At 42.9% G+C, this 25,162-nt stretch overlaps 1 protein-coding gene across 5 annotated transcripts in view; it reads left to right on the plus strand.

Annotated features, from left to right (window-relative positions):
* Window positions 1–22,560, plus strand: part of ARB2A (ARB2 cotranscriptional regulator A) — a 289,998-nt gene extending 267,438 nt beyond the window's left edge. For all 5 annotated transcript variants that reach the window (XM_063129606.1, XM_063129611.1, XM_063129610.1 and 2 more), the window contains one exon: window positions 19,241–22,560. In XM_063129606.1, coding sequence (XP_062985676.1) covers window positions 19,241–19,383 — 143 coding nt within the window. In that variant the 3' untranslated portion in view covers window positions 19,384–22,560. The remainder of the gene's footprint in view (window positions 1–19,240) is intronic.
* The last annotated feature ends 2,602 nt before the right edge of the window (window positions 22,561–25,162 follow it).

Genomic DNA, 25,162 nt, shown 5'->3' on the forward strand with positions numbered 1-25,162 from the left:
TTTTTTAAAGATAAAGAGATGAAACTTGATACCCTGGTAGCTCTTAAGAAGGGCATTAGCCATGCCAAGTTCAAAGAAGGTCCCTTCATCCCTTGATTTTTAGGATTTTTTTTTAAAAAAAATCCCTCAAACCATTCAGGAGGAGGGACCACCGCTGCCCCATGTGCCTGTTCCTCCCGCCCCCCTGGTTTTCCCCCCTCCTTCTGCACCCTCTCCCAACACTGTATCCATTGTATGCCTCATGATGGTCTAATAAACCTTTATTAATTGAGAAAAATTGTGTGCTGCTTGTGCACGAGTTTTGATAAAAAGTGTGCTGCAACACACACTCAAACTAGACAGACTGCAGAAAACACAACAGAAAACTCACAATGGATTATTATTATTATTATTATTATTATTATTATTATTATTATTATTTATGGAGGAGTAGACACACACACAATATAACTAATAGCAGGCACTGGAAGGTGAAATGTAAGATAAAATATTGGAATAGAAAGATAAAGATTTTGTTTGTATTTTTATATAGTTTTGTGGCGGGGTAGACTGGGTAACAGTAAAATACACATAGGGGTGGGGTGCTTTGAAGCAGCTTTGATTCAAACACACTGACTGAGACACACAGACTGGGATTTAAAGAAAAGTTGGAAAGATAATTATTTTTTCTTAATTTCTTTTTAAATTTCTCAGTAGGGGTAATAAGGAAAAACAAGAACACACACACAATAACAGGTGAGCATGGGTTGAACAAATCAAAGCAGACAGACACACAGAGAGAAAAGCAACCCAGCAAAAAAGAAAAGAAAAAAGGAAGCAGGGGCTATTTCTCTCAGCCGCTAGAAATGAAGCAGACAGAGCAAACAAGCACAAACTGAGAGCTCTCTCTCTTTCTCTCTGAATCTCTCCTCCTCCTCCCTTCCCCAACGCTCCATGAGGAATGAGTTCCAGGGTGGGGAGAAATGGGTTTTATCATTTGCAACTCCTCCCTGTCCCCCTAAACAACATGAATGGAGGGGGGGACAGGGAGGAGACTATGGCTATTGGTTAGCCACAGATGTCAATCTCAAAACACTCCCACCTTCACCCCTTCGTATCTTCCTAATATGGAAATGTTCAGTTAGCTGTCCATCAATATGAAACGAGCCCTCACATCACCTAAAAAACCTTTGGATACGGATCTATTTGGGGCTCCGAACAAAGGTCCATTGGAGGTCCATTGAAAAAACCCCACCCCCCAGTGCAGAGCACACACACACACACACACACACATTTGTTATGTTTGTATTCTCTCTTTTGAAGAGAGAAAATGCCAGAAAAGGGGCAATCTGATCAAGTACATACAGCTTCATTAACCTTTTAAATTCTTTATCAACTTTCAAATAAAACACCCAGCTGCTAGTGTACAATTAAAATATTAGTTTTCTTTGTCTGATAAAGAATGTACCATTTAGAAAAACATATTAAACACATTGTTTGATTCAAGGGATGCAAATAGATTGTGTACAACAATGCCATTGGAACAAAACATCCTTTCACAAAGCACAGCTTCAGTTTAATATCCTCATTTTAAAACTGTGATTAATTAATGAATTGATTACCAATTAATACAAAGAATGGTCTCAGCCATGTGTGCTAGTTTCCATGTTAGCTGTATTTGACACAATTCATATCTGAAATACGTGGGTTTTTTTTAAAAAAATCTATACCGCCCAATAGGCGGTTTGAATATGCCTCCACTGCAAACACCACACCATTATCAATATTATTTATTTACATTTTAAACTAGAACCCAGAAGGGCAATTATGACCCACGTGAGAGAAAATAATATTGTTATAAGCTGAAAAGCCTCTGACATCAAGCTGCTGGAACTGCAGTTTTAGATCATTTCCCCCCTATATGCTTCTATAGTTCAGTTTTTGCACACCTTACGTAAACTTCTGATTCATTTGTAGAGCTGCAGTTTTTACCTAGATTTTGCTCTCTCTGTGATTCATTGGATTATAATAGGCATAGAGTTTATTGATTACTGGAAGTTACAGGGGGAAATCTTTCTGCTTCACATAGGCTATAAATGATAAATAATATATAAAGACACTCTCAGGTAAAGCTCTTAAGATAGAGGTTATTAACTTTATGATTGTACCATTAGTGTATTTGGCCCATAATAATGATAGCTGTCCATAAAACCATAGACTAGATAACCATTTCTAGTAATAGTCATTAGAAGAGTCCACCAAAGATCACTTTAATAAACAGAGTCAATATTCACTTCTATATAAATTAGTTTGGTGGAACGATGTAGTTAACATCTCTTCAGCCCTAGCTAAACAAGAAGAACAATGTAGTTGGAGTATGTGGAAGCTGGAATATTTACCTTTTATTAATTTATTGCTTCCTTCCGAGGGTCTGTTCAGACAACAATGTAAGCCATGATGGTTAAGCATTGTGAGTTAACCATGATCACTTAGTGTGTTGTGTGTAGGCTGTTTTCCCTAACTATGGTGGCTACAAAACCACGGTTTAACCATGCACTGCCAAAAGATTAGCAGCCCTAACCATGGCGTAGTGTGCTGTTTGTCAGGCCCCTGTGGTTAATCCTGGAGTTAACCGAGTGCTGCCACAGAGCTGCTATTAGCGCTGCTATTAGAGGCATGTATAATTGTGTGTTAATGGTGGAATAATGAGCCATCATTTTTATGTATAATGGTGGCTTGCTAAGAGGATGGGCAGTCGCACGGCGCTCCCCATGTGCTTGCCAAGCCGTGCAGTAGCGAGGGTTCACAGACCCCAGTCTGGCAGGCAAAGTGTGTGTGTGGGGGGAGTGCATTGGACTATACCTCTGTATTGGATGCCTGTGAAATCCCTAGCAGGGAACAAATATGTTTTCAATTCCATGCTGGTGTTATCAGCACAGCAAGCTTGAGTGGTCCGTGCTCCCAGCCACAAACACCTGCACCCTCCACGTAAAGCGAAAATATCCCCGACCTGCCAATGGTCAAGAGGCATGGAAGCCTCTTCCCTTAATTCTCCAGTTACAGAAGAGCAGCTACTCCTGCAACCCCGCAGCAGTGCAAGGATCAGTTACACACACTCAAGGAGATAGTTAGAGTAGAAGTTGCTTAGGCAGGGTGGTTAGTACATGTGGGTGGGAGCACTTGGTGTGATTTGTGATTAACCGGCTATGCGCCTTGGTTAACCTAACCACCCTTCCCTTAGTTACCGTATTTCTTTGATTGGAAGACACCATCGATTGTAAGACGTACACTAATTTCAGTACCACCACCAACAAAAAAAACCTAAAACACACCCGCGATTCTAAGACGCACCCCATTTTTAGAGATGTTTATATGGGGGGAAAAGTGCGTCTTAGAATCGAAGAAATAGGGTATGTCTAAACAGGGCCTTACTTTTTGACTATCAAAAGTGGAAGATTGGATGGGTTTTCTTATGATTCCACCTAGTGCATCCTGCCATAGATCCACATCCACCTGTTCTAAAGAACCGTATTTCAAATGTGGAAAAAGAGGCGGGAAAAGCTGCATCTACCATATGTTTAGCTGCATCAAGAAAGTTAATTGCACAATGTGAATCACTATATGACTTCCTGGTAATGCTATCGAAAAACAAAGCAAAGGAACATGAGATTAACAAAATATTTTGCCCTGTACGATGTGACACCAAGAAAGAAACAGTGTGAAAAGAGGAACAAATAGGTTGCTATGAAGTTGTATGTAAAGATACTACAGAAATGAAGGATTTGATGTTGATCTAAAACAGAAGTAAATTTAGATGTTTAAAAGAAGCATATATACACCAATAACATCATCTCACACACCTCCCATTTGTGGAAGCCACACTTGCCCTGTTTAACTCCACAAATAGCGATATTTCCCAAGCACCCTTGTTGTTCCCAAAGACATTGTTAATTTCAAGGAAAAACCTGCTCCTAAATTCAAATCCTGGCATGGAAGAAAAGAGAGAAAATTGTTTTCAAATGTATGTGTTTTTATTGTTTCTCAAGTCTGTCCTTGATCTGTCAATTACTTATGACCTTAGTGTTCATCATTGCATTTATCTTTAAAATGAATTCCCCTTTGACACAGCAATGTGTGATTTCAAAACATCATCTTTTCTAATGTCCCTTTTATACAGCAGCTGCCATTCCCATGCTGTTGTCTTTTAATGCTGTGGGTTTTCCCCCCCATATGTCTCAAGGAATTATTGGTTAATGCTCGGGTGGTTGTTTTATCTGTTTCTCTGATGCTTTGCATAATTTCATTTGGTTGGTGGACTTTGCAAATAAGATATTATCTTGTCTATCTATACCTAATATGAACTTGGGACACCAGTTGTTATTTAATTCACTTCTAAGAGTAAATGATCCATATGGATTTATTAAGCTATAAAATGCTTACAAAAAATAAATATAGAGTTTGAAGACAGAACAGCTTTAAAACCATCTGCTACATCTAGAGTTGCCAGATTTAGAACGCATTAGGTCTTCTGTGCTTTTAACATTTGCATCAAAAAGATAAGTGTGTCAGATGCCATTTTTCCCATTCAGGAACTGCAGTGGTAAGTAAAGCAGCACATGCTAAAATTCTCCTTTTTAAAGCAACGAACTGCACAATCCTATATATGTCTATTCAGAATTATCTCATTGAGTTGCATCCTAAATCTCTGAAGCCCTGTGCCATTTTGAATATGGCAATCCTAGATATTATACTTAATCTCAGAAACAAATAAAGTCCTGATACATAAGTGTTTCAGGGAAGTGTCTCATAGTAGCTCTGTCTGTCTTCATGGGTTATTGGATGTTATAAGTATTTTAAGGGTCCAACATGTGAAGACAAACCCTTATATAGAAAGGAAGGGGGAGAGCAATCCTGTGCCCCCTAGACAGAGTCTGAGAGACCATGGGATACTTCGGATTCCTGGATCTGAGGTCGGAGTCAGTCCTCCGACCTTGGACTCAGGAGTCTGAGCTTGCCACTGCTACCCCTCACAGGCGTTGCCAAGAGAACCATGACAGCTGCCTCACTAAGGTGTCCTCAGAGAGGACAGAAAGGGGCCATTCCCATGTAAGGGAGGGGAGGGGCCTAGGGAAGCAGGGATGTGAACTATCCCCAGCCTTCTCCAGCCTCTGTTCCTGCTCCTCCCTGAGTTAGAAAGGCAAAAATGTTCATCCGGCTCAAATGCAGACTGGGGGGAGCGCAGAGGTGAAGGTCTCCTCTGCTGTTCCTCCTGCTCTGCATTGGGTGGCCATAACCCTCCAAGTTTGGAGGCTTATGGACATCCCCACAAGACTGCACACTAAAGGAGTTTAAAGGCTGGTAAGTATACACCAAAAGAATCATAGTTCTTTTTCACTCATGGCATAGAATTTTTCATATACCTCATATATTTGTATTTTAATATCGCCCCATTATTTTTTCTTTGACAAAGGAACAGCTTGATCTTCAAATATATTAAGCCAGAATATATTTTTAAATGCGATTGTGAATTGTAGTTGCTCTGCAGTAATAGTTGCGACTGTAGAAAGTGTTAAGATCAAGCTGTAAATGTGTCCTTTAAAAAATAATAATGGAAAAATGACAATTTTCTTCATCTCTTGCTGTTTGTTTTTGCTTTTTACTAAACAACCATACAAGAATTAGTTATGTTTATAGGATTATGGATTCTAAAGGAGGGGGAAAGAGCTATACACACCTTTCTCTAAAATAGACTCAAGGGGCCTTACAGCAAGGGTTAAAAGCATATGAAGATTTAAAACAACTTAAAACAACTAAACACAATTGAAAACAACCAAGTTTCAGTAAGATAACTAGATGAAGAAGCCCCATCATACTCTGTTAAATGCCTGGGATTAGAGGAAAGTCTTAACCTAGCACCAAAAATATGACACTGTTGGTATAAGCCATACCTCACTGAGGAGAGCATCCAGTCCATAATGTAGAGCTGAGTGTATCCAATCGCCTGTCTTTGACCTTATTCAAGTTACTTCATGCTGCTTTACTCTAATCCACATGTTGCCTGTTTCAGGCTTGGTTCACAGTGATGTCACTCACATAATCATATTGGAAGTGCAAAAGGCACTTAAGGTTACGTCTTGGCAAAGCTCACACAGAAGAACCCTTTGTGAGAATTCGTACATCCACTTGAAGGCTTTCTATGGGCATGTCTAGACGAGGGGGGTGAAAGGGTATAATCTCGCAATTTTATTATTGCGAGATGGTCCCCCTTGTCTGCACGCAGCACGTGACATCCCAGGAAGAAAAAGTTGTTGCGGCCACCATTTTTTTTTAAAGGCGGAGGAGCTGGAGCGCAGTAGTGCTCTGTGCCTGGGGCCCAGGCTTTGCATTTACTCACGAGGAGCCGGGACAAAACTGCGATGGTGGGCCACACGTCCCACGGTCTTGGGATCATCCTGAGACCATGGGAAAAACCAGGATGGAAGGGTACGGCCATATCCCAGGGATATCGCCCCATCTAGACATGCCCTATATGGCTCCATGATTTGCATGAACATGACAGACCTTTTTTGAAGTATCACAAATCAGCTGTCTGGATAATCCCCAAGTGAAGGCTGAGGTTCATACAATAGTGCAAGGGCTACATAGGCATGAGTTTGACAGCAGTCCCATGAACTCCTGAGGTGCTCGCATGGAGTGGGCAGTAAGTGTGTACCAAGCCCATGCGACACATATCCAACTAAGGACTACAACCAACATAATGCAAGCAGACTTCCACTTGGGTAACAGAAGTTTCCAGTACTCTCCTGCCACCTCCCACATCCCCCACCTCAATCAGCCAATCTTGGATTCCTGTCATACATATCCATATCATGCATGTGTTGATAAACACATTTTGTTGCGCAGATCCATATTAAAAGTACAAGGTTTGAAATGGTCCTTATAGTAGAAACAGTAAACTGGTAATCACATGGGAACTCTAACCACATGGAGAGGACTCAGTTGTATAGTCCAGCCTTATCATAAGACCAGAATTACAAGACTCCCTGGATTGTGGTGACATTGGACTTATGACTTAGCTAAAGGCTATAGGCAGCTTGATATGTGATTAGAAACACTGAATATTAGATTATAGGTAAATGTGTTGTAATTTAAAATAATGTGTGAAAAGGCCCTAAGGCTCAGATGAAAGAGAAAAATACAAAGAAATTTACTTTAAAAAGTAGATTTTCTAGTTGGAGAGAAGTAATCAGCGGAGTATCCCTGTGATAATTCTAACTTGGTTCAGTTTATTCAGTATATTTATTACTGACACAGAGAAGTAGAGCTGTTCTGATTAAATTTGCAGCTGATATTGAGCTAGGAAGCATTGTCAATGCAGGAAGAAGGATCAGGAAATTATGCAGAATGAAATAGATGATCTCATGAAATGAAGTAATAGAAGTAAAAGAAAATTCAATATGCGTAAGGTCAGGTATTTGGAACTGAGAGCTCCTCAAGCAGGAGCAACTGAGGAGGAAAGCGATCTCAAGATACTGGTTGGTCACAAGATGAATATGAACTGCCAATGTGATGCAAGTGTAAAGAGGGAAACGTCAGTTCTGCACACTTGGAAGGCAAAGTCTGTTCTTGGATTTATTAGTCAAGGTATTTATAGTAGGAATAGGGAGCTTATCTTTGTACAAGGCACTGATGAGACTACATCTGGAAAGATGCCCAGTGTTTGCCACCTATGTTAAAGAAGATTAATTCAAGATAGAACTGGTGCAAAGAAGATTAACCAAAGAAATACTACATTTATTGGATGAGTAGATATTTTGAAAGCTTTGCTGCTTAGTTTAGAAAAAGTAGACTGAAAGGAAATATGGTAGCACTCTATAAATATTAGGGCTGTGCAAACTTTGGGCCTCGGATTTGAAAATTCGAATCACGACGGTCATTTCATCAGTGCATGCTGGGAGTTGTAGGCGGTTTCTTCTTTAGGGAGGCCAGCCTGAAAATGGCGGTTCCATCATAAACTGGTGGATCTGTCATGAAATGGCCGTCATGATTCGAATTTTCGAATCTAAGGCCCAAAGTCTGCACAGCCCTAATAAATATTTATTAAACAAAAACCCTACAGTTTACAAAACAATGTTGAGGCTCTACAGTTTTCAACCAAGCACAGTTTTCTCATCTACCCCACAGTCACCTCTGCATATCATATTCTCCATCCTGTCCTCATGGTTTATCTGCTTTAGGAGAATAAGAATTTTACTTGCACTTTCTGCCTCCTTCAGGAGGATGTGGAGTTAAGGCTTGTGAGCCTTAACTCCCAATTTCCCTGCTTTTTTGGTGCTTGGTTGAAAACTGTAGAGCCTTAACGTTGTTTTGTAAACCGTAGTTTTTTTGTTTAATGAGTTCCATGGCTTTGTGTAATGGATGACCGGATATTATACAGTTGACAACTAAGCCAGCGTCAGCCAGGATGTTACACCATATTGACATCCAATATAAAATCAAAGCTAGTGTTATGTGTTGAACTCGCTTTTCAGATTAATAAATGAGCCCCAGAAGTTATGCTCTGATGATACTCTTTTGAACTTTTCAATAGCCAGTGTCCAGAGATAAAAGCTTTTTATGACTCCCTCATGAAAAGGAAGCATTTCATATTTTGTGTCTGTATTTGGAGACAACTTGAGAAATTGTTCTATTGGAATTAAAAATCCCTGATTAATTCTGGAAGCACACAAGATGATATAGGAAAATATTCTATATTAAAATAAGTTACAGTATATTATATTAATTAATAGTTCATTTTATGCTACATGCTGTTTCTTCCTGTTTGGATCTAAAAGTAGCATGTTGTGGTCAAATTTCAAGCCTGCATAGGCTGCATTTCCAGCCATGGATATTTACTCAAAAGTAAGACCCGTGGAACTCAGTGAATTCTACCAAATGCAGAGGTAGCTGTGACTATACAGTTTTAGGGCACAATCTTATGCAGGTTTATACAGACTTTTTTTTTAGGCAGCATGGCTAGCTGGGGAATGCTGGGAGTTGTAGGATTATTTTTTTCTGTCTAAACATGGATAGGATTGCACCTTTAGTTGTAACAAAACTATTGAAGTCTATTGACTTAGACAGAATTAACTGCACCAGATTGCACCCAGTGCTATATATTGTTTTGTGTGCAATATCAAACTGCAATATCACAATGTCCTTAACAAATGGTGGGAGATCATAGTTAAATTATGGAACTCACTACAACAAGATGTAGTGATGGCCACCAATTTGGATGGCTTTAAAAAGGAGTTGGATAAATTCCTGGAAGCGAAGGCTATCAATGGTTACTAGTCCTGATGGTTGTGTGCTATCTCCAGTATTCGAGGCAGTAAGCCTGTGTATGACAGTTGCTGCGGAACATGGCTGGGAGAGTGCTGTTGCACCATGTCCTGCTTGTTCATCCCTGGCCGGTGGCTGGTTGGCCACTGTGTGAACAGAGTGCTGGACTAGATGGACCCTTGGTTTGATCCAGCATGGCACTTCTTATGTTCTTAAATCAAGTGCAAAGAACCTGCCATTTTTCATAGAAGTGTTCGAGAATCCATATAGCAACACACAACACTCAGATCAAAGTCATCATCAAATGTTGTTGCTTAATTCACATTAGCTTGGTTCACCTAACATACTAAGCCATGGTGGTGAGCCATGTTGAGCGGCTCATGATAGCCTAGTGTGTCATGGGTGGGGCATTTTTACCACCCATGATAGGTTAATTTAGGGAGGCCATATGAAAAGGAGGACAGGGCTCCTGTATCCTGTAATAGTTGTATAGAAAAGGGAATTTCAGCAGGTGTCGTTTGTATGCATGCAGCATCTGGTGAAATTCCATCTTCATCATGACAGTTAAAGCTGCAGAAACCCTGCCCTCTTTTGTATCTGGTCACTCCAGCTATACTCCTGCAGCTTTAACTGTTGTGATGAAGAGAGAATTTCACCAAGTGCTGCATACCCATGAATTCCTGGGGGCTGCGAGGAAACATTACAGCCGATGACCCCTCCCATCCTTTGCACACATGCCAGGGAAGAAGGGAGGCACTTAGAGACACTCTATGGCCATTGCTAGACGAGGGTTTAGCCCGGGCTGAAACCCGGGCTCACCCCTGTGCACAAGGGATCCCAGGGTCAGGCTGGGCTAAACCCTCCCTTGACCCGGGATAACCGGATCCACTTTTGGCCCGGTTATTCCCGCAGCCCCGGGAATAATGGGCCAGGGGCAAGGGAATCTCAGAGGGGAGAGATGGGGGCCAGGGGGGTGAGCGAGCAGACGGGTGAGTGAGCGGGCGGGGACGGGCGAGCAAGCGAGCAGGGGTGGTGAGCGGGGGGCGAGCGAGCGGGGGAGCAAGCGGACGGGCGAGCAAATGGGCAAGCGGGGGGAGTGGACTGGCGAGCAGGGGGCATCAGACATTGGGGGAAAGCCTTACCTTTTTGTTGGTGCGCTCCTGAGCACATGGCCTCTTTAATTTTTTAAAAAATGGCCAATGAGACGGGGCTTTCCCTTACCCCGTCACGTGTTACGTCTAGCTAGGGCCTAAAATGAAGTAGTTTTAGGAAAGGACAAAAATAAGAAGTCCACAGGTTACAGATCCAGCAAATCTGTTTGCAAACCCCTGCCCATGTCTAGCAACTAATATTCTCAGAATCTCCTATCCTGCCAGGCCATGCTGGAGATGGCTTTCAAGTTACCAATAATAATAATCGCACTAGTTTAGAACTGTGCCAGCACCTGAACCTGGACATTTTCTGCGTGAAGACAACTATATAAAGTGTAGTTTCTATTGCCAGTAAGGTGCATCCAGCTGAACTGAATTTAGTTGGACTGGCATAGCCTGAAGTCACTGAAAATTGCAGATGTCCTTGGACTTTACAGAACAGTTGTTGAGGCTATCATTGTGGTAAATGTCTAAGATGAAATGTATCAACCTAGAAATGTTCTCTGCCATGCTGTGCAGGAAAGGAGATTTCAGCACAAATCTACATCTGTAAACTTGTGTTTTTGCACTTCTTGTACACGCCACAGCAGGGACTTATTGTTCCACATAGCTTGTAAACACCATGCAAGGAACTCTTTGTCTAGCAGAGTAAGTAAACACCTGCAGAGGGAATCTGCCCTGTACAGTTAGTTTCTGCAAGTGTAAATTTATAGAGGTCCTAATCTCTGCTCCTGATCCCTGAGGAGATTGTAAACTTTGCAATACGAGGAATATCAGTTTTAAGCTTTTCTTGCCCCCCCCCCCAAAAAAAAGTAGAGGGAAAGACAAAAAATCTTTGTGTTTTTTTAAGCATTTACGGCTAATTAGTATTTTGTATACTTACTACTGATAATTCTTGAAAATATAAAACTAAGTAACTTAGTTTTATATTTTTAGCTTTGAGCAGAAAATAGCTATCCAGGCCCACCATTTGTGGGGAGTAAGTCCCACTGATATTAGTGGGGCTTCCTTTTGAGTAAAAATTAAATTTATTTGAAATATTTTAGACCTGCTCTTCATCCTGCTCTTCATCTAAGATATCAGAGCAATATAAAAAACACCTGTCAGGTATGCTTTGAGGTGGATTCCTGCATTGAGCAGGGGGTTGGACTCAGGCCTTAGCTAGACGTAAGGTTTATCCCGGGATTGTCCCGGGGTCATCCCTGTTCATGTAAATGACACACAGGGTATCCCGGGAGCAGGCAGGTATGACCCCGGGACGATGACCCCTAAGGCCTCAGTGGCCTTATAGGCCCCTTCCAACTCTATTATTCTATGAAAACATTACCAAAACAACAATATAGGAAACATAAAAAGAGCCAAGAAGATAAGCTAACATGACACTTTAAAATGACTGGGCAAATACCTAAGTTGTGACCTGGCACCAAAATGATAGCAGCATATGCACAAGCTGAGATCCAGTGAAGGGATGCCACCACAGAGAAGGCCTTCTGACTAGTTCCTACACAATGTGCTTCCACCAGTAAAAGAACATGGAGGAAAAACTTCCTCTGAAGAACTTGACATGGGCAGGTTGGTATAGAGAGAAAACATACATAGGATTACACTGTAAATGTCTAGAAGCACAATTCCCCTGATGCAGATGGGTGGAGGGGGTTAGGATGGTGCAATGGTACATCGCTACAGCAGAAAATAACATCACTGATGGAAGGGCTCCTTCACTGTTCATGTGTGGTAAGCTACTGCCAGTGGTAGCTGGCAGAAAGCTCCAAAACGTGTTGTTCCATAGGTTGGGAGGCGCCATCTGAAGTTCCGATGGATGCCCAACTGCTCTGTCCCCCTGGTATAGGTGTGTTTTGGGCCCATCAGCTACACCAGCCTGGAACTGACATAATAAGAAATTCCCCCAAACCCCTCCCACCCTTCTCCACTGGTCTGGGCAAACTGGCAGAGCCTGTAACGCAACAGTGGAAACACTGCTCCACTCCTCTCTAGCCCCACTTTGGATTGCTCGGTACCTTATCTTAGACTTAATTTATTTTTTCCATTCTTATTATCGTTCGTTTTGCCTTCCAATGAATTTATATTTTTCTCTTTAATTTATTGAATTAATATGGAATTGACTTACTATTCCAGATAATTAATTATGTTTAAAAAGAACATGACTAATACCATTCCCAATCCCACTGAAATTAATTATGTATTTCTTATTGTCTTTGGCATAGTCATGATTATTTTAGAATCTTGGCCGTAAGCATGGAACACTGGCTTTTCAGCCAATGTTATTGGTGTTACCTCTGAATTGGTTGTGTTGTATTGGCAGCACAGCAAATCTTATTCTATCACATGTAATATTATTAATTTCCAGTTGTTGAGAAAATATCTGAACTATGTTGTATCAGGCCCTAGCATACCTACAGAGCAATTATTTTAAAATCTGATTCATCTGCCCGATCCAGCAAGGGCAAATATTGTGTGGAAATAGACATTTATGTGTACATGAGGTTCTGACTTAGACCCCTTACACATAACAATGCATAGTACAGGATGGTAAAAACAACAACAACAACACCCTCACATTTAGTATCCAGGATTACATCTACTGCTCCCCTTGCAGAAGCATCAAATCAAAGCCATCCTGTCAAACTATCCTTGAGGCAAGGAGCTCCTTGCCTGCTCCCAACTGCTGCATGTGAGGGGATCACTGTAGTCACCTTCTAAAATCATTGCATCAGCCCTTGGTTATCTAGATCTGCCTGTATACAAAAAGCAGGTAGTGGGACCTTCTTGGCCCACTATAAAAATACAAACTGTAGTTCTTTGTGCATGTCTTCAGGAAGGCATTTCTTATACTAGGAAAAGCAAGCAGAAAGTCATCCATTCAAATCCTTTTGCTTATGTATTAGGAATTCAGTTTGATAGAACTATTATTGACAGATCTGCTTCTGTTTATTCCTAAATTTCTCATTATCCTGTAGATGTGGGTGGATTTTTTTTTCCTTTTAGGATCACACTATTATTTTTTCTCAGAATTGCTGTTAAATTTACCACACGGTAATTTCTTCTTCTTTTTGAAGTAATACAATAGTTGCTTCCACCCACGCCTGTGCTCTGGTTCCTTCCTGATTCTACACGAGTTTTCAGAAATAATTGCCAGGAGTTCAGCAAATTCATTAACTAATTCCCTTATGACTCTGTGATGCTTGTCATCCAGACCTGCTGATTTGTATATTAAATTTTTCTACGTATTCCCACATCTGTGTGTGTGTTTTTCTAACCCAACAGCTATATTGACAAGATCTTCATTATTTGTCAGTACTACTTTTCTTTATTGTTTGACTGATATTAAAACTGTCCACCATCTTACCCCTTTTAGTTAAATTGTTTAATTCATCCCATTCAGTAATAGAAGCACTTTGGAGGAAATCCAATGCTGTGCAAGCAGACTTCTGTTTGTGCAATAGGACATCTCCTCTTCCGTCCTGCAGTGCCATCCCTTGAAATCTTCTCCGGTGGGTCCTCACACCTCCAGAACAGGTTTTGAGGTCCTGTGGGGGGTTTAGGAGGGGAGGTGAATTATTCTCTGCTCTTTCCACTGAGAGAATCTGTTCTGTCGATGAGAGAGGCTAATTAAATATAATCCTTTATTTTTTCCCTTTTTAATTTAAGATTAAAACTCTCCTTATACCCATTAATTTCTTTGTTTAATATGGAACTATTTTGCATTTCTCCTTCATTTCTCTTTAAATTTCCCCCTTAAATATCACTTCAGATTTTAAAACTGGCTACTTCACAATTCAGGTGTGTGTGTTTTTTATCCACATATCTTGCTTGGAGCAGTCCCTTGTAAAACTTCATGGGCTCTTTGTGTTCACTGCTTCTAGTAGAATTGAAAAGTAATTCCATTAACTGAATTGTGAAAAGTCAGTTGTGACTTGACTTTTCCAATCCAGTTTGCACCACACATAAATCCTATAAACAATGAAATAATGACTGTAACGAGTTTTGTGATGGTTTATTGAATGAAATAACATTTAAAATATATATTGTTAAAGAAGAAAAATCTTGGCAGTAGCAAGATTCCAGGATGTTCTAACCTTCTCATTGATTTTTATTACATACTCTCATTACCCCATACTTCTCAATATGTTTAAGCCCTCTAAGGTTTATTTCTTATAGTTCTTTTGTGTCATAATTCTATGCATTGCTCACTGCAGTTGCTCTGGATGTAAATATTTTTTATTCACTTTGTGCAAATATTTCATATTTCTTTAGTCTCCAAACAATTCTGTCTCTTGGCAAGGTGTTTGCACTAATTGCTGCTTCCCACAATGATTCAATTTTACTCAGTTTACCTACACAGTAATCAGTATCTTTGATCATAGACATCTAGCTACAGTTTTTCAACCAACAAGTATTTCATTCTTTCTAACTAAAAGCCAATAGCCTAGGAATTAGGATACCCCAATTAGTTTTTGCCCTAGTTAGGATACCTCAATTAGTTATTGCCTTAAAAATATTTTGTGAATTTACACTTGTTACTTTTATTTCTATTCAGTGTTTTCTATGCAGTTCAATGTGATTTTAGTCAATATTCTAACATATTACTGTGTCTTTTCATATTATTGTGAAAAGTGTTCTATTCTTATATCTATGGAATCCTACTATTGCTTAGAGTAGGAATTGGTGAGAATTTTTTTTACTCGTTTTTAGTTTTTATAAGAACTTAATTCTTATAAATTCTAATAGTTGGTCATAAATGGCATGAAAAGAATTTATTTTATTTTATTTAAGAATCAGATTTGGGAGAAAGTGAAACTGACAGATGCATCCATCTAGGCAGAGCACTTTGAGTGCTTAGCTCCTAAAAGTCTGGATTTGAATTTCTATGTATTCACCCATGTTTGTTTGTGGTGAATTATTAGGGTTGCAATCATCTTTAACAGCTCCATGGCAGGTAGGTACAACATGGTCCTCTACATGGTGGGAATAGCTGTACCTATTGAATTTGGTTGGTGCAGATGGATGAGAATTTTGTTCAGTTTGTTTTTTATAAGAATTTACCAAAATTTGTCATAAATGGGATAGAAAGAACTTGAGATTTAAAAATTTTGAATGTGGAGGCAAAATTCCTATTTTGCCTCCTAGTCCTTTCATTTGACAGGACTGCTACATAGTTCAACATTCAGATCAGTGAGGCATATTCTCTGGCCATAATCTTTTTACTGTAAAATCTTGGGAATATGTAGTATTCTCTCACCCACACCCACCCCTGAACAGTTGAGTCTGAATATCAGTGAGCAAAATATGGTATCTCAAATGTCATGAAGGACCAGCGTTTATACTTGACAAGATGAGAGGGCTAGGATTTTAGAGTAATCCTAGTCAAGCAAGAGATCATCATAATTGTAGAAACTAAAAAGCCGTTGTAGTGATTTTACCACAAGGGAAATTGTTCATCCATCAGTAAGATTGTTACAAGGTAAGAGACAATGAGGAGAGGGAGTTAAAATTGCTTTAGCCCATTGAATCATCAGTTCCCTCTAGATTCAAAAGCCTGAATTGGTTTTGGAGAGAGATGGCATAAGAGGATTGCTACTGGAAATCTTAACAAGTTGATCATAGTCTCAGTAACACTAGCAAGTGCAAGTATGATCTCTTCTGAGGAAAAGTGTAGGTTACATTTTGAAGGAGAAAAGGATGGGAGTACAATTAGCACATGGCTTCTCTCACTTATTTTCTTGTCATGTGCATTTGGATGGTGGCTGTTCACAAAAGAAAATGTATGTAATAAATAATAAAACATCCAAATCTCTCTGCAAGTAATTGAATGTAAATGTAGGCCTATATTTACAAATGAGTGTGTACATGGATGAGAGAGTGAGAGAGATTAAGAGAGCTATAGAACCAAGTAGGGAAATGTGGCTGCACTGTGGGTAGGGAAGCTGTGTAAAATGTTTGTCCACAGTGGAGAAGCTCTGGTGATAATGTGTAGAATAGAATAAATTGGTGAATGTAAAGCGTTGCTTATCTGTATGTTCTGTTTAAATAGAGTTAGAAGTGGAGAAGGAGTGGGAAACCATGTAACTGTGGCTATATGTTTAAAAGGGGAATATACGGGGGTAGTTGGCTATCTTTTTACTAAAAGAACCTAAATGCCAAAGATTACAAGATGTATTTATTGGCAAGATGATTGCCCCAGAAGTACCTATGGGCAGGTGAGGTACCTTTACAAAAGCACTATCTGTATTTTTATTTATGTGACAATGAATTCTTTGTGTCCTTAAAGAAGGTCTCTAGGATGTTTGCTGTGATACAAGTTCTTTGTCTAAAAGGTGCCTATGTGCGATAGTGAATGAACGCCTTTTATAAAAGGCCTCTGTGGAGGAGTTATCCTTGTTTGAAGTGACCTGCCTTAATTGTTAAAAGGGTGTAAGGGAATGTATGTGTGAATTAGGTTTGAAAAGCAAGCCTCTGCTGCAGGACGTACATGTACTGTAGGAAGTGTCTTTGTGTAGTGGTTGCCTCTGAAGAGAGATTTCTTTGTGCAGTAGTAAGAAAGCTGTTTCTGTAAGGGGGTGACTTTATAATTGTATGCTAGTATCACACCACTTGTGTAATCTAGCAGTGACTCAGGATACATTTTTTGTGTATCACTTCCATCCCAGGGACACCCAACCACCCGTCAGGAAGCTCTCCTTCAGGGTAGGCCAGGGCCATCATGTCCTTTATTGTTGTAACTCCCAGATTGTGATACTCTCACAAAACTGTTGCTAGGCAACAAATGTGGTTACCAGGTCTCAGCGAATAGCTGAAGGGGAAAGCAAAGTGTTGCACCATTGTAGAGTAACCATAGCAATGACCTACTATTACGGAGTGGAGAATTATCATTAACAATGTTAAAGTATCATACAGGAGCCTGGGATCTGGAGGTTTCCCAGCAGCATCTCTGCATAATTGTGTTATCCAGGAAGGGCTCTGAACTCCTTCAGGGCACCTGGTTGCTGGGGTGGGGTGTATGTATATGTGTGTGTGTGTGTGTGTGTGTGTGTGTGTGTGTGAGAGAGAGAGAGAGAGAGAGAGAGAGAGAGAGAGAGATTATATTATTAGATGCTATTGCTGTTCAATCTATAATAGTAATATGCAGGGTAGTAAAAGGTTTTGGGACTTTTTATCCAAGAGTAGACACATAAATCAGGAAGAATAGTCCCAGAGCCCCCTTACTTTTCTGAAATACAGACTTTGGGTACAACAGCCATTTAAACTGTAGAGATCTATAGCCCTATATCTCTACATTAATCATAACTGATTGATTCTATATGTTTGCAGAAGATGGGGGAGATTCTGTGGGTTTATAACTCCCAATGGATTTATTATATTATTAAAGGGAAGGCTGTATCTAGGTAGGCATAAATATTTTAACCACCAAAAAGTTATTTCTCAATAATAATAATAATACTGCTGTTCTGATGTTCAATGGATTCCTGTCCATGGTGATGGAATTACTGGTCACACAAGAAAGTATACCTAATTAAACACATGCCATTTAGACACAAGAGATACATAAGAAAAGAATTTTAACTTTTGGTTTAAAAGATATGTTCAGCTTTTCTAAAATGAGGCAAATATACAGTTCTCAAAGAAGGGGGAGGGAGAGAGACCTTCTAAACAAGCTGCTGAACATGTTTTGTGCTCCCGAAAATAGGGAGTATAACATTACCAGTATCTGGTCAAAAGGGTGACCAGATGTCAAAGTGGACAGCACTCCTTTATCTTTAGTAGCTGTAGAAAAGGAGGTTTTGGCAGATTCAGCTTGTCAGGGGTGAGAAAAGCTATCTGCACAACTGTCCTTTGCACCTGCAGTCAGCAAGTGTACCACTCAGCTCTGGATTTGGACCTGTGAGGCACAGATCCAGGGTTGCTCTGAAAACATTTCAAAATGATAAGCTCTCAACCCTGATTTTCTGCCATTATAAAATGGGGGTGGGGGTGGGGTAACAGTACATGGTTGTAAAGAGACGCAAGATGCCAGCTATCAAGGATCTTGAACCCTAAAACACATGTTAATGAAAATAATTAATCCCATCAGGGAAGATTGGTGGAGGAAGAGGTAGCCAAATGGAATACTTAGCACTAAACCCTTCTCCCTTATCAGCTTAATTTGGGGCAAGAGGTCAGTAGCTCTTCTCATCTATGCTCCAGCCTTGGTGAAACAGGGAAGGGACCTTCCTCCTAGCATGTACAGAATGCTTCTTTCTCTCCAGCTCAGCTTTGAGTTGTCACAACCTTCCCTTCGAGTTTGGGACTGGAGAACAAGCCTTCTATATTGTCTTGAGCTGGGCAGGCACCTACCTTTTAACCAGGAAGCACCAGTCTTAGTGCTTCCTTCCCGTGTCCTGACTGTAAATGAGGACAGGACTGTGTCCCTAGTCCTGACGGCACACAGAAGCAAGTCCTACCGATTTAAGTGGGATTCACTGCCAGGTAGGTGTGGAGGATTGCAGCTTAGCTTTGCCAGCCAGCTCAAGAGGCCTGCCCCCCCTCCCTTTCGCCAAGAAGGCGCCTCCATTGTAAAGCAGAGCGATCAGGAGAGGGCGTGTGCATGTAGGCATGCCTGCCTGCCTGCTTGCGTGTACTAATGCCTCACTGCGATGTCAAGGCGGGCGCCTGAGCGCAGCGCCTAAAACGGCCCCCTGCGGGTCGCGGTCGGGGGCGGGGAGCGCGTCCTCGCCCCGCCTCGCCAGAGTCCCCGGCAGTGACGCGCTGCTCTTTCTCTCTCTGCGTTGCAGGTACGGAGCGGCACGAGCTGACCTCCTGGAAGAGCTACCCGTCGATCTTCAAGTTCTTCGGAGAGGCGGTGGAGGCGAAGAGCAGCTCGGGCAAAGCGGCTCCGACGCGGCGCTCGCAGCGGATCCGTTACGAGGAACTGTAGGAAGGAAGGAAGGGAGGGAAGGAAGGAAGGAAGGAAGGAAGGAAGCCGGCGCCTGCCTGCCTGCCTGCCTGGCTCGGTGCGGGCGGCGCTCCGCAGTCCCAGCCCCTCATTAGATTGTTTTCTTCCCAGAGCACAGGGTCGCCGTGTATACATCTAAGTAGCGTTTTGCATTATTTCTAGATGAGTGCAACTGTCAAAGCAATATGGGTTCACTGGTTGTGCTTCCTGTGGGCTGCAGCTTGGATTTCGGGCTGCCCATCAGTGCGCAGATTAAGGCTGACAGCAGCACTGCACAGCGCAGCCTGGTGCAGCTCTAATTGCCCTGACATCGCCCTGCACTGAGCTGATGGCTGGCCGCCGCCGCCACCGTGGCTCCTTCCGGGTCCTAGCTCCCGCCCGCCTGCCCTAGTGCCACTTGCCTCCTCCCAGGCTGCTTAGGCCTGCCTCCCCTCCCGCCCCGCCCTAACGTAATCGGAGCTCGTCTTATTTTTCCCATGCGTTTTTTTTTTAAAAAAAGCAGATTTCTTTAAACCAAGTTTCTGACCACGCCTTAGGCTTTTTAATAATTTCCCCTAGTTTGGGCGGATTTTTAAACCATTTTTTTCGTGTTTTTAAAATCCACGGGCCCAAATGAATGTCGGTGGCACCGATCCTAAACGATACACTTCTAAAAAATTATCATGTAAGTGTGTTGAGGATCCACGTGTAACTGCCACAAGGACTACATTGCTCGATTTGTAACTCGTTTCCTACTAAGGCTGACCAGAGGCTGTGCATCAAACTAAAATAATACATTTAATCAGTAGGTACTTTTGTTTTTAATCAGGAGATACTTTACACTCCGATGCAGCAGGGCTGTTTCTGCGGAACGCTCATTGCTTTGGGATATTTTACGTTTCCGGGAGAGTTTGCTGAGTCATTTTTAAAAGTGGGAAAGATGTTTTAGCGACAAATGTAATATAGATCAAATAATACCGGTATTTAAAAATGTTACTTCTAATACTTGGTTGAAACGTTTATTTTTTATTCGAACAGAATATCTATTTTGTGACAGATCAAATTGCTAATAACTTTATAAAAATGCTGGATGGTACCAAGACAAGGCTTCGCCACCTTCAGTGGTCTTTTTCTTGTCCAAGGCGAACTGGAGAGGGCGAGGCGGCAACCACAGAGCTTTTTCTTTACTTGCTGAAACAGGGTCCACGTTGCGGGGGGGGGGCAATCCCCCTCTCCTTGTAGAGAGATCTTTTCTCACTCAGAAGCGCCTCCTCACTTGTTGAATCCTGAAGCCAGTCTCCTTTAACTTTAACCGTCTGACGACACTGTGAAATATTGATGGACAAAAGAGAGAGGAAGGGGGAGCATGTATTACTGACTTTGCTAATCACCGTTATTACCAGGAATACTTCATTCTCACATTCCTTAAATTTCCAATCACTTCGAATGACTCCTGGCTCTTCTAAATTCCGCACAGGCCTAGAGTCCATATTTTGTCACCCAGTCTTTCCAGTTAGCATTAAGTTAAATAATTTCTGCCTTAGAAGCTGCGCCAGGAGCCCCCATTCTCCAGTGGGGGAAATGAAAACACCAGCAATCCCGTGTTAAATTTTTGTCGTGCCAATCCTCGGGGGACAGTGAAGGCAGGTTTCTGTGAGCCTGTGAATCCATTCTGGGTTTTTCAGGCAGAATTCTAAACGAGCTCTCTAAGGTGCTAAACCCCAATTTAGGTTCCCCAATTTAGGATCCCCAAATTAGGTTCAACACCTTGGGTTGCTCCATTAGAGTTCTGACTTAAACCCAAACCGATTCTCAGTCCCACCGAAATCGGAGCCACCAGCCTCCACTGACCAGAGAGCTCTGCCCCTGCCCTACTGAAAGCAAAGGCCACAACCCATGTGGAAATTAGGCACCTTGAAGTTCCCTGCGGATCATTGGGGTTTGAGGCGAGGCTGGATAATGGCCAGTGGGCAACTCTAATGAGCCCTGCAGCAGGCGAGGTCACTCTCGCCTTTGCTCAAGCAGCAATGCCTGACCAGTTCTAGAATAACCACGCAAAGACACTACGGACCAGCAGAACGTTTCACGAACCTGTGGGCGATTTTCTTTTCTCTTGGTGCATCATCTCTGATGTTATTAGAGCAGCAGAGGGGTCACATTTCTTTCATGTATGCATTCAATGGCTTCGACATTTTGACTTGTCGCCCCCCGCCCCGTGTCCCTGGAAACTGCCACTGCAGAAGGCCAGGGAAGAATCCGAGTGGGGTAGTTTGGCCCTTCTTTGTACACCTATTCGATAATCCGGCTGTGTGTGACCCTGTGTGAAGCCTCCCTGTGAGTGTCAAAGGGGGTCGGGGTAGGCAAGAAGATCGCGCCCGAGCTCCCCTTCCTTCGACAACCTGCCCACGTGATCTCTGTGGGAGAGTCCAGGGTCAGGGCCATCACTCGCGTTGACGTGCTGCGTGTCCCGCTGTGCCGGGCGCCTCCTTACTGTGGCGCTATCTGAACAGCCTGCTTTCCCCCCCCCCCCCGTTCCTTTGGGCGGCATTTCTCCCAATTGCCTAATGGGTGACCTTTTAGGCTTGAAAGCCACAATGGTGCCTAACTGGGTTTTTGCAGAGTGGGACGTATGCTCCGTTGTTGTACAGGCTTTTGGTCCGATTGACTTCCTAAACGCTTTGCCTTGTTCACATCCCCTTCACCTGATCTTCCCAGCTTCTTCTTTTCTCCGCCACATCTATGTTCTCTGGGCTTGTCCCTCTTTCCCTTCCTGGCCCCTGCTGATGCAGACCCCAGGGGGACGCGCCTGGCCGGGGTTTCTTCCGTTATTCATGGCTCCCCATTTCCTACCTAGAACATCGTTGGCCTCTTCCACAACCAAAGGCAGCCAGCCCCTAGACCGCAACCTGTCTCTTGTGAAAGCCTTCGGGGCTTTGCCGAGTGCCAAAACTCACCAAAATGACCCCGTTGTTGTTGTTGTTGTTGTTGTTGTTGTTTTTCCAAGTGTTGAGATTTCTGTTCTTACACGTGCGGTCCCACCAGCCTCTCGCCCTGTATCGTGCCATTGCCTGGTTTGTATTCTTGCTGCTTATGGACCGAACTGTAAAGCACAGGGAGTTCGTAAAAGGTTTGTCTCTTTCTGTTTACACTGAACCAATAAAACGATGGTTTCTCTTCTAAGGTGCGGGCGTGGCTTCCTTGTGTCCAGTCTCGCCAAAAGGCCTCTGGGCAGACGCAGCAGCAACCCAAGCGGCTGTTCATTGGCCGGCTGGGGACCCCCGGTGGCCAGGGCTACAGCTTCTCCCGACGAGGGCCATTTGGGCTCGGTTGCCCGCCAGGTGAACAAGCAGCCACCACAGGAAGTTCTTCCTCATCTAAACGCTGAACGGCTTGGAAATGCACGATCTGACCACGTTTAGAAGCACCATGGCCTTAGAAAGAACGCGAGAAAGGGCGACGCGCCCTTTTCTTTTCTAAGAGGGCCTCGGAAAGTGACTTGTAAACCGAGGGATGAATCCGAGACTGCTTTGCATTGGAATCCCTGCGAAAGGATGTCGCATAGGGAGGGTAGTATGGTTAGAAATACCTTGGGAATTTTACCCAAACAGAATGGACATAGGTGGGGCGGGTAGGGCTGAACCTCGGGCCGAAGTCCGGGGGCTCCACGGGGAGGGGGGACGATGGGGGAATAACACCCAAAACACAGGGGGCTGGGGGCTCCGATACCAGTGGGTCGGTGATTCCGGGTTTTAGGCAGCTCTCTAAAGGGTCTATCCAAAGCACTTGGGATAGCTGGTTTAGAGTTCTGTCTGGTTCTGAGTGAAACCTGGGGCGGATTCACTGCCCCACTGACATCGGAGCCACCAGCCTCCACTGACCCAGAAAATGCCAGGGGATGATGGCAAAGAGGCCCAGCATCTGCACTGGGCTAATGCCGCAGCAGCTCACTTTTTCAAAACATTTTATATTCGAGGATGCTGAACAGGCATTACAGATGTTCGTTTGATTGATTTTACTTTTAAAATATATTATCTTTTCCTACAAGAAAATAGTGCTTATTCTCAATAAAGTTTGTAGCACAACTGAACTAATGCATACGGCCATCTAGGCGCCCCCACCACCGTAAGACAAAATTAGCTGGCCTGTCCTACTGTGATGGACAGATTCGTGTTGTGTGTCCAAGAAATGTAAGTCTCTCTCGCTACTCGAGCCTCTTCATGCCTACCCAGAATGGAATCCTACCGAGTTTCATGGGGCTTCCTCCCAGGTAAGCGTGCAGGATCGATTGCAGCCTTTGGCTGAACCAACAAAACAAAAAAGTTCCGTGGCACCCAAGGAAGACCCGGAAGTGAGAATTCTTCAAGCCTGGAGCGTATTTTTGCATTCCCCAACCATGGACTACAACTCCACGGCTGGCTGGGAATTGTAGTCCCAACACTTTGGGGAAGCCTGGTGTATTTTATCAGTGTCACTGGATTCTTCTCCCCTGCTTAGAACTGCTCCATCATCTGCTGAATTAGGCTCCGAGTTGCACACTCTCAAAAAAGAAAAGAAAGAAAGCAACCAGCCAAACTGAAGTGTTGTTCAAGTCCCATTTGGAATCAGTTGGCCCCTCCTTCAGTTGAAACCAATGCCATTCCTAATCCTGCATAGGATGGGGCTGGTTCGCGTTCACATTTAAGTGGTCGCTGGCCTACCATTTCTGCTTCCATCCAATAGAGATAAATATACTAAAGATGCTGTCGACCTACTTAATGATCATCCATAATCAACCTCAAAGGGTGACCTTCCTCGCACAGCTGGCCTTGTCAAATGTGAGGAACTGGGAAAGGACAGAAGAACACACAGAGAGAGAGAGAGAGAGAGAGAGAGAGCTTCTGAAATCACTGGACTTATGTTTGCTTGCACCAAAAGGTGACATACCCTCCCCCCTCTCCTGAAAGCCTCCTGAGATTCTGTTGAGGAAAGTTGTTTCTCAAGTTCAGACTAGGCCTGCCTGATCCATGAACCAGAAATTGCAGTACGGTTGCCTCCATCTGAACAATGTCGTTTATTTCAAGGCATGCATGTTTGGGATAGGAACCTTCATGTGAGTTTTTACGCTTTATGGGAGGCACTGCTCGCCCTCGCCCCTGGGTATGTTTTTCTCCCTTTCTGGATAACCTTCCCTATTGCTTTCTGGCGCTGCCACTGTGAATTTCAACCTGACCATTAATTGTTCAAATCCACCTGAAGCCTTGAAATAGATTGAGAGGCTTCACTTAGCCTTTCCCAATCTGGTGCCTTCCAGATGTTTCAGACTTCCAGCTCCCATCAGCTCCAGCCAGTATGACCAATGGTCAGGGATACTGGGAGTTGTTGTCCAAAACATCTAGAGTGTGCCTCGTTGGGGAATGTATAGGGCAGGGTGGACAGCTGAAAGGTGCAGAGCCTTAATTGTATAGAAAACAGTAAACAAATAAAATAATTAAAATCCTAAAAATGGCCTCCTGGGAGCCCACGCGTTGGTGGTGTGGGTCAGATTGTAGGTGGGGGTGGGGAGCCAGCGACTCCTTTTGGCTGCTTGCTCTGTGATTCTGGAAGCCCCGCAGTTGACTCTGCTCTAGGTGCTCCAGCCCCTCTTGGCTAGGACTTCGCCCCCAAAGCCCACAGTAAATACAAGTGCGTTTCCCTGATCTCTGTCGGGGTGGCCAAAGGCCAAAAGCCTCGCCATCCAAACCACTAGACAGTCGATCCCAACAAGGCAGGAATATCTGTCCACCCTTCTTTTCTACCTCCAAGC

The sequence above is a fragment of the Elgaria multicarinata genome, chromosome 6 (genome assembly GCF_023053635.1).
Source record: "Elgaria multicarinata webbii isolate HBS135686 ecotype San Diego chromosome 6, rElgMul1.1.pri, whole genome shotgun sequence".
NCBI lineage: Eukaryota > Metazoa > Chordata > Lepidosauria > Squamata > Anguidae > Elgaria > Elgaria multicarinata.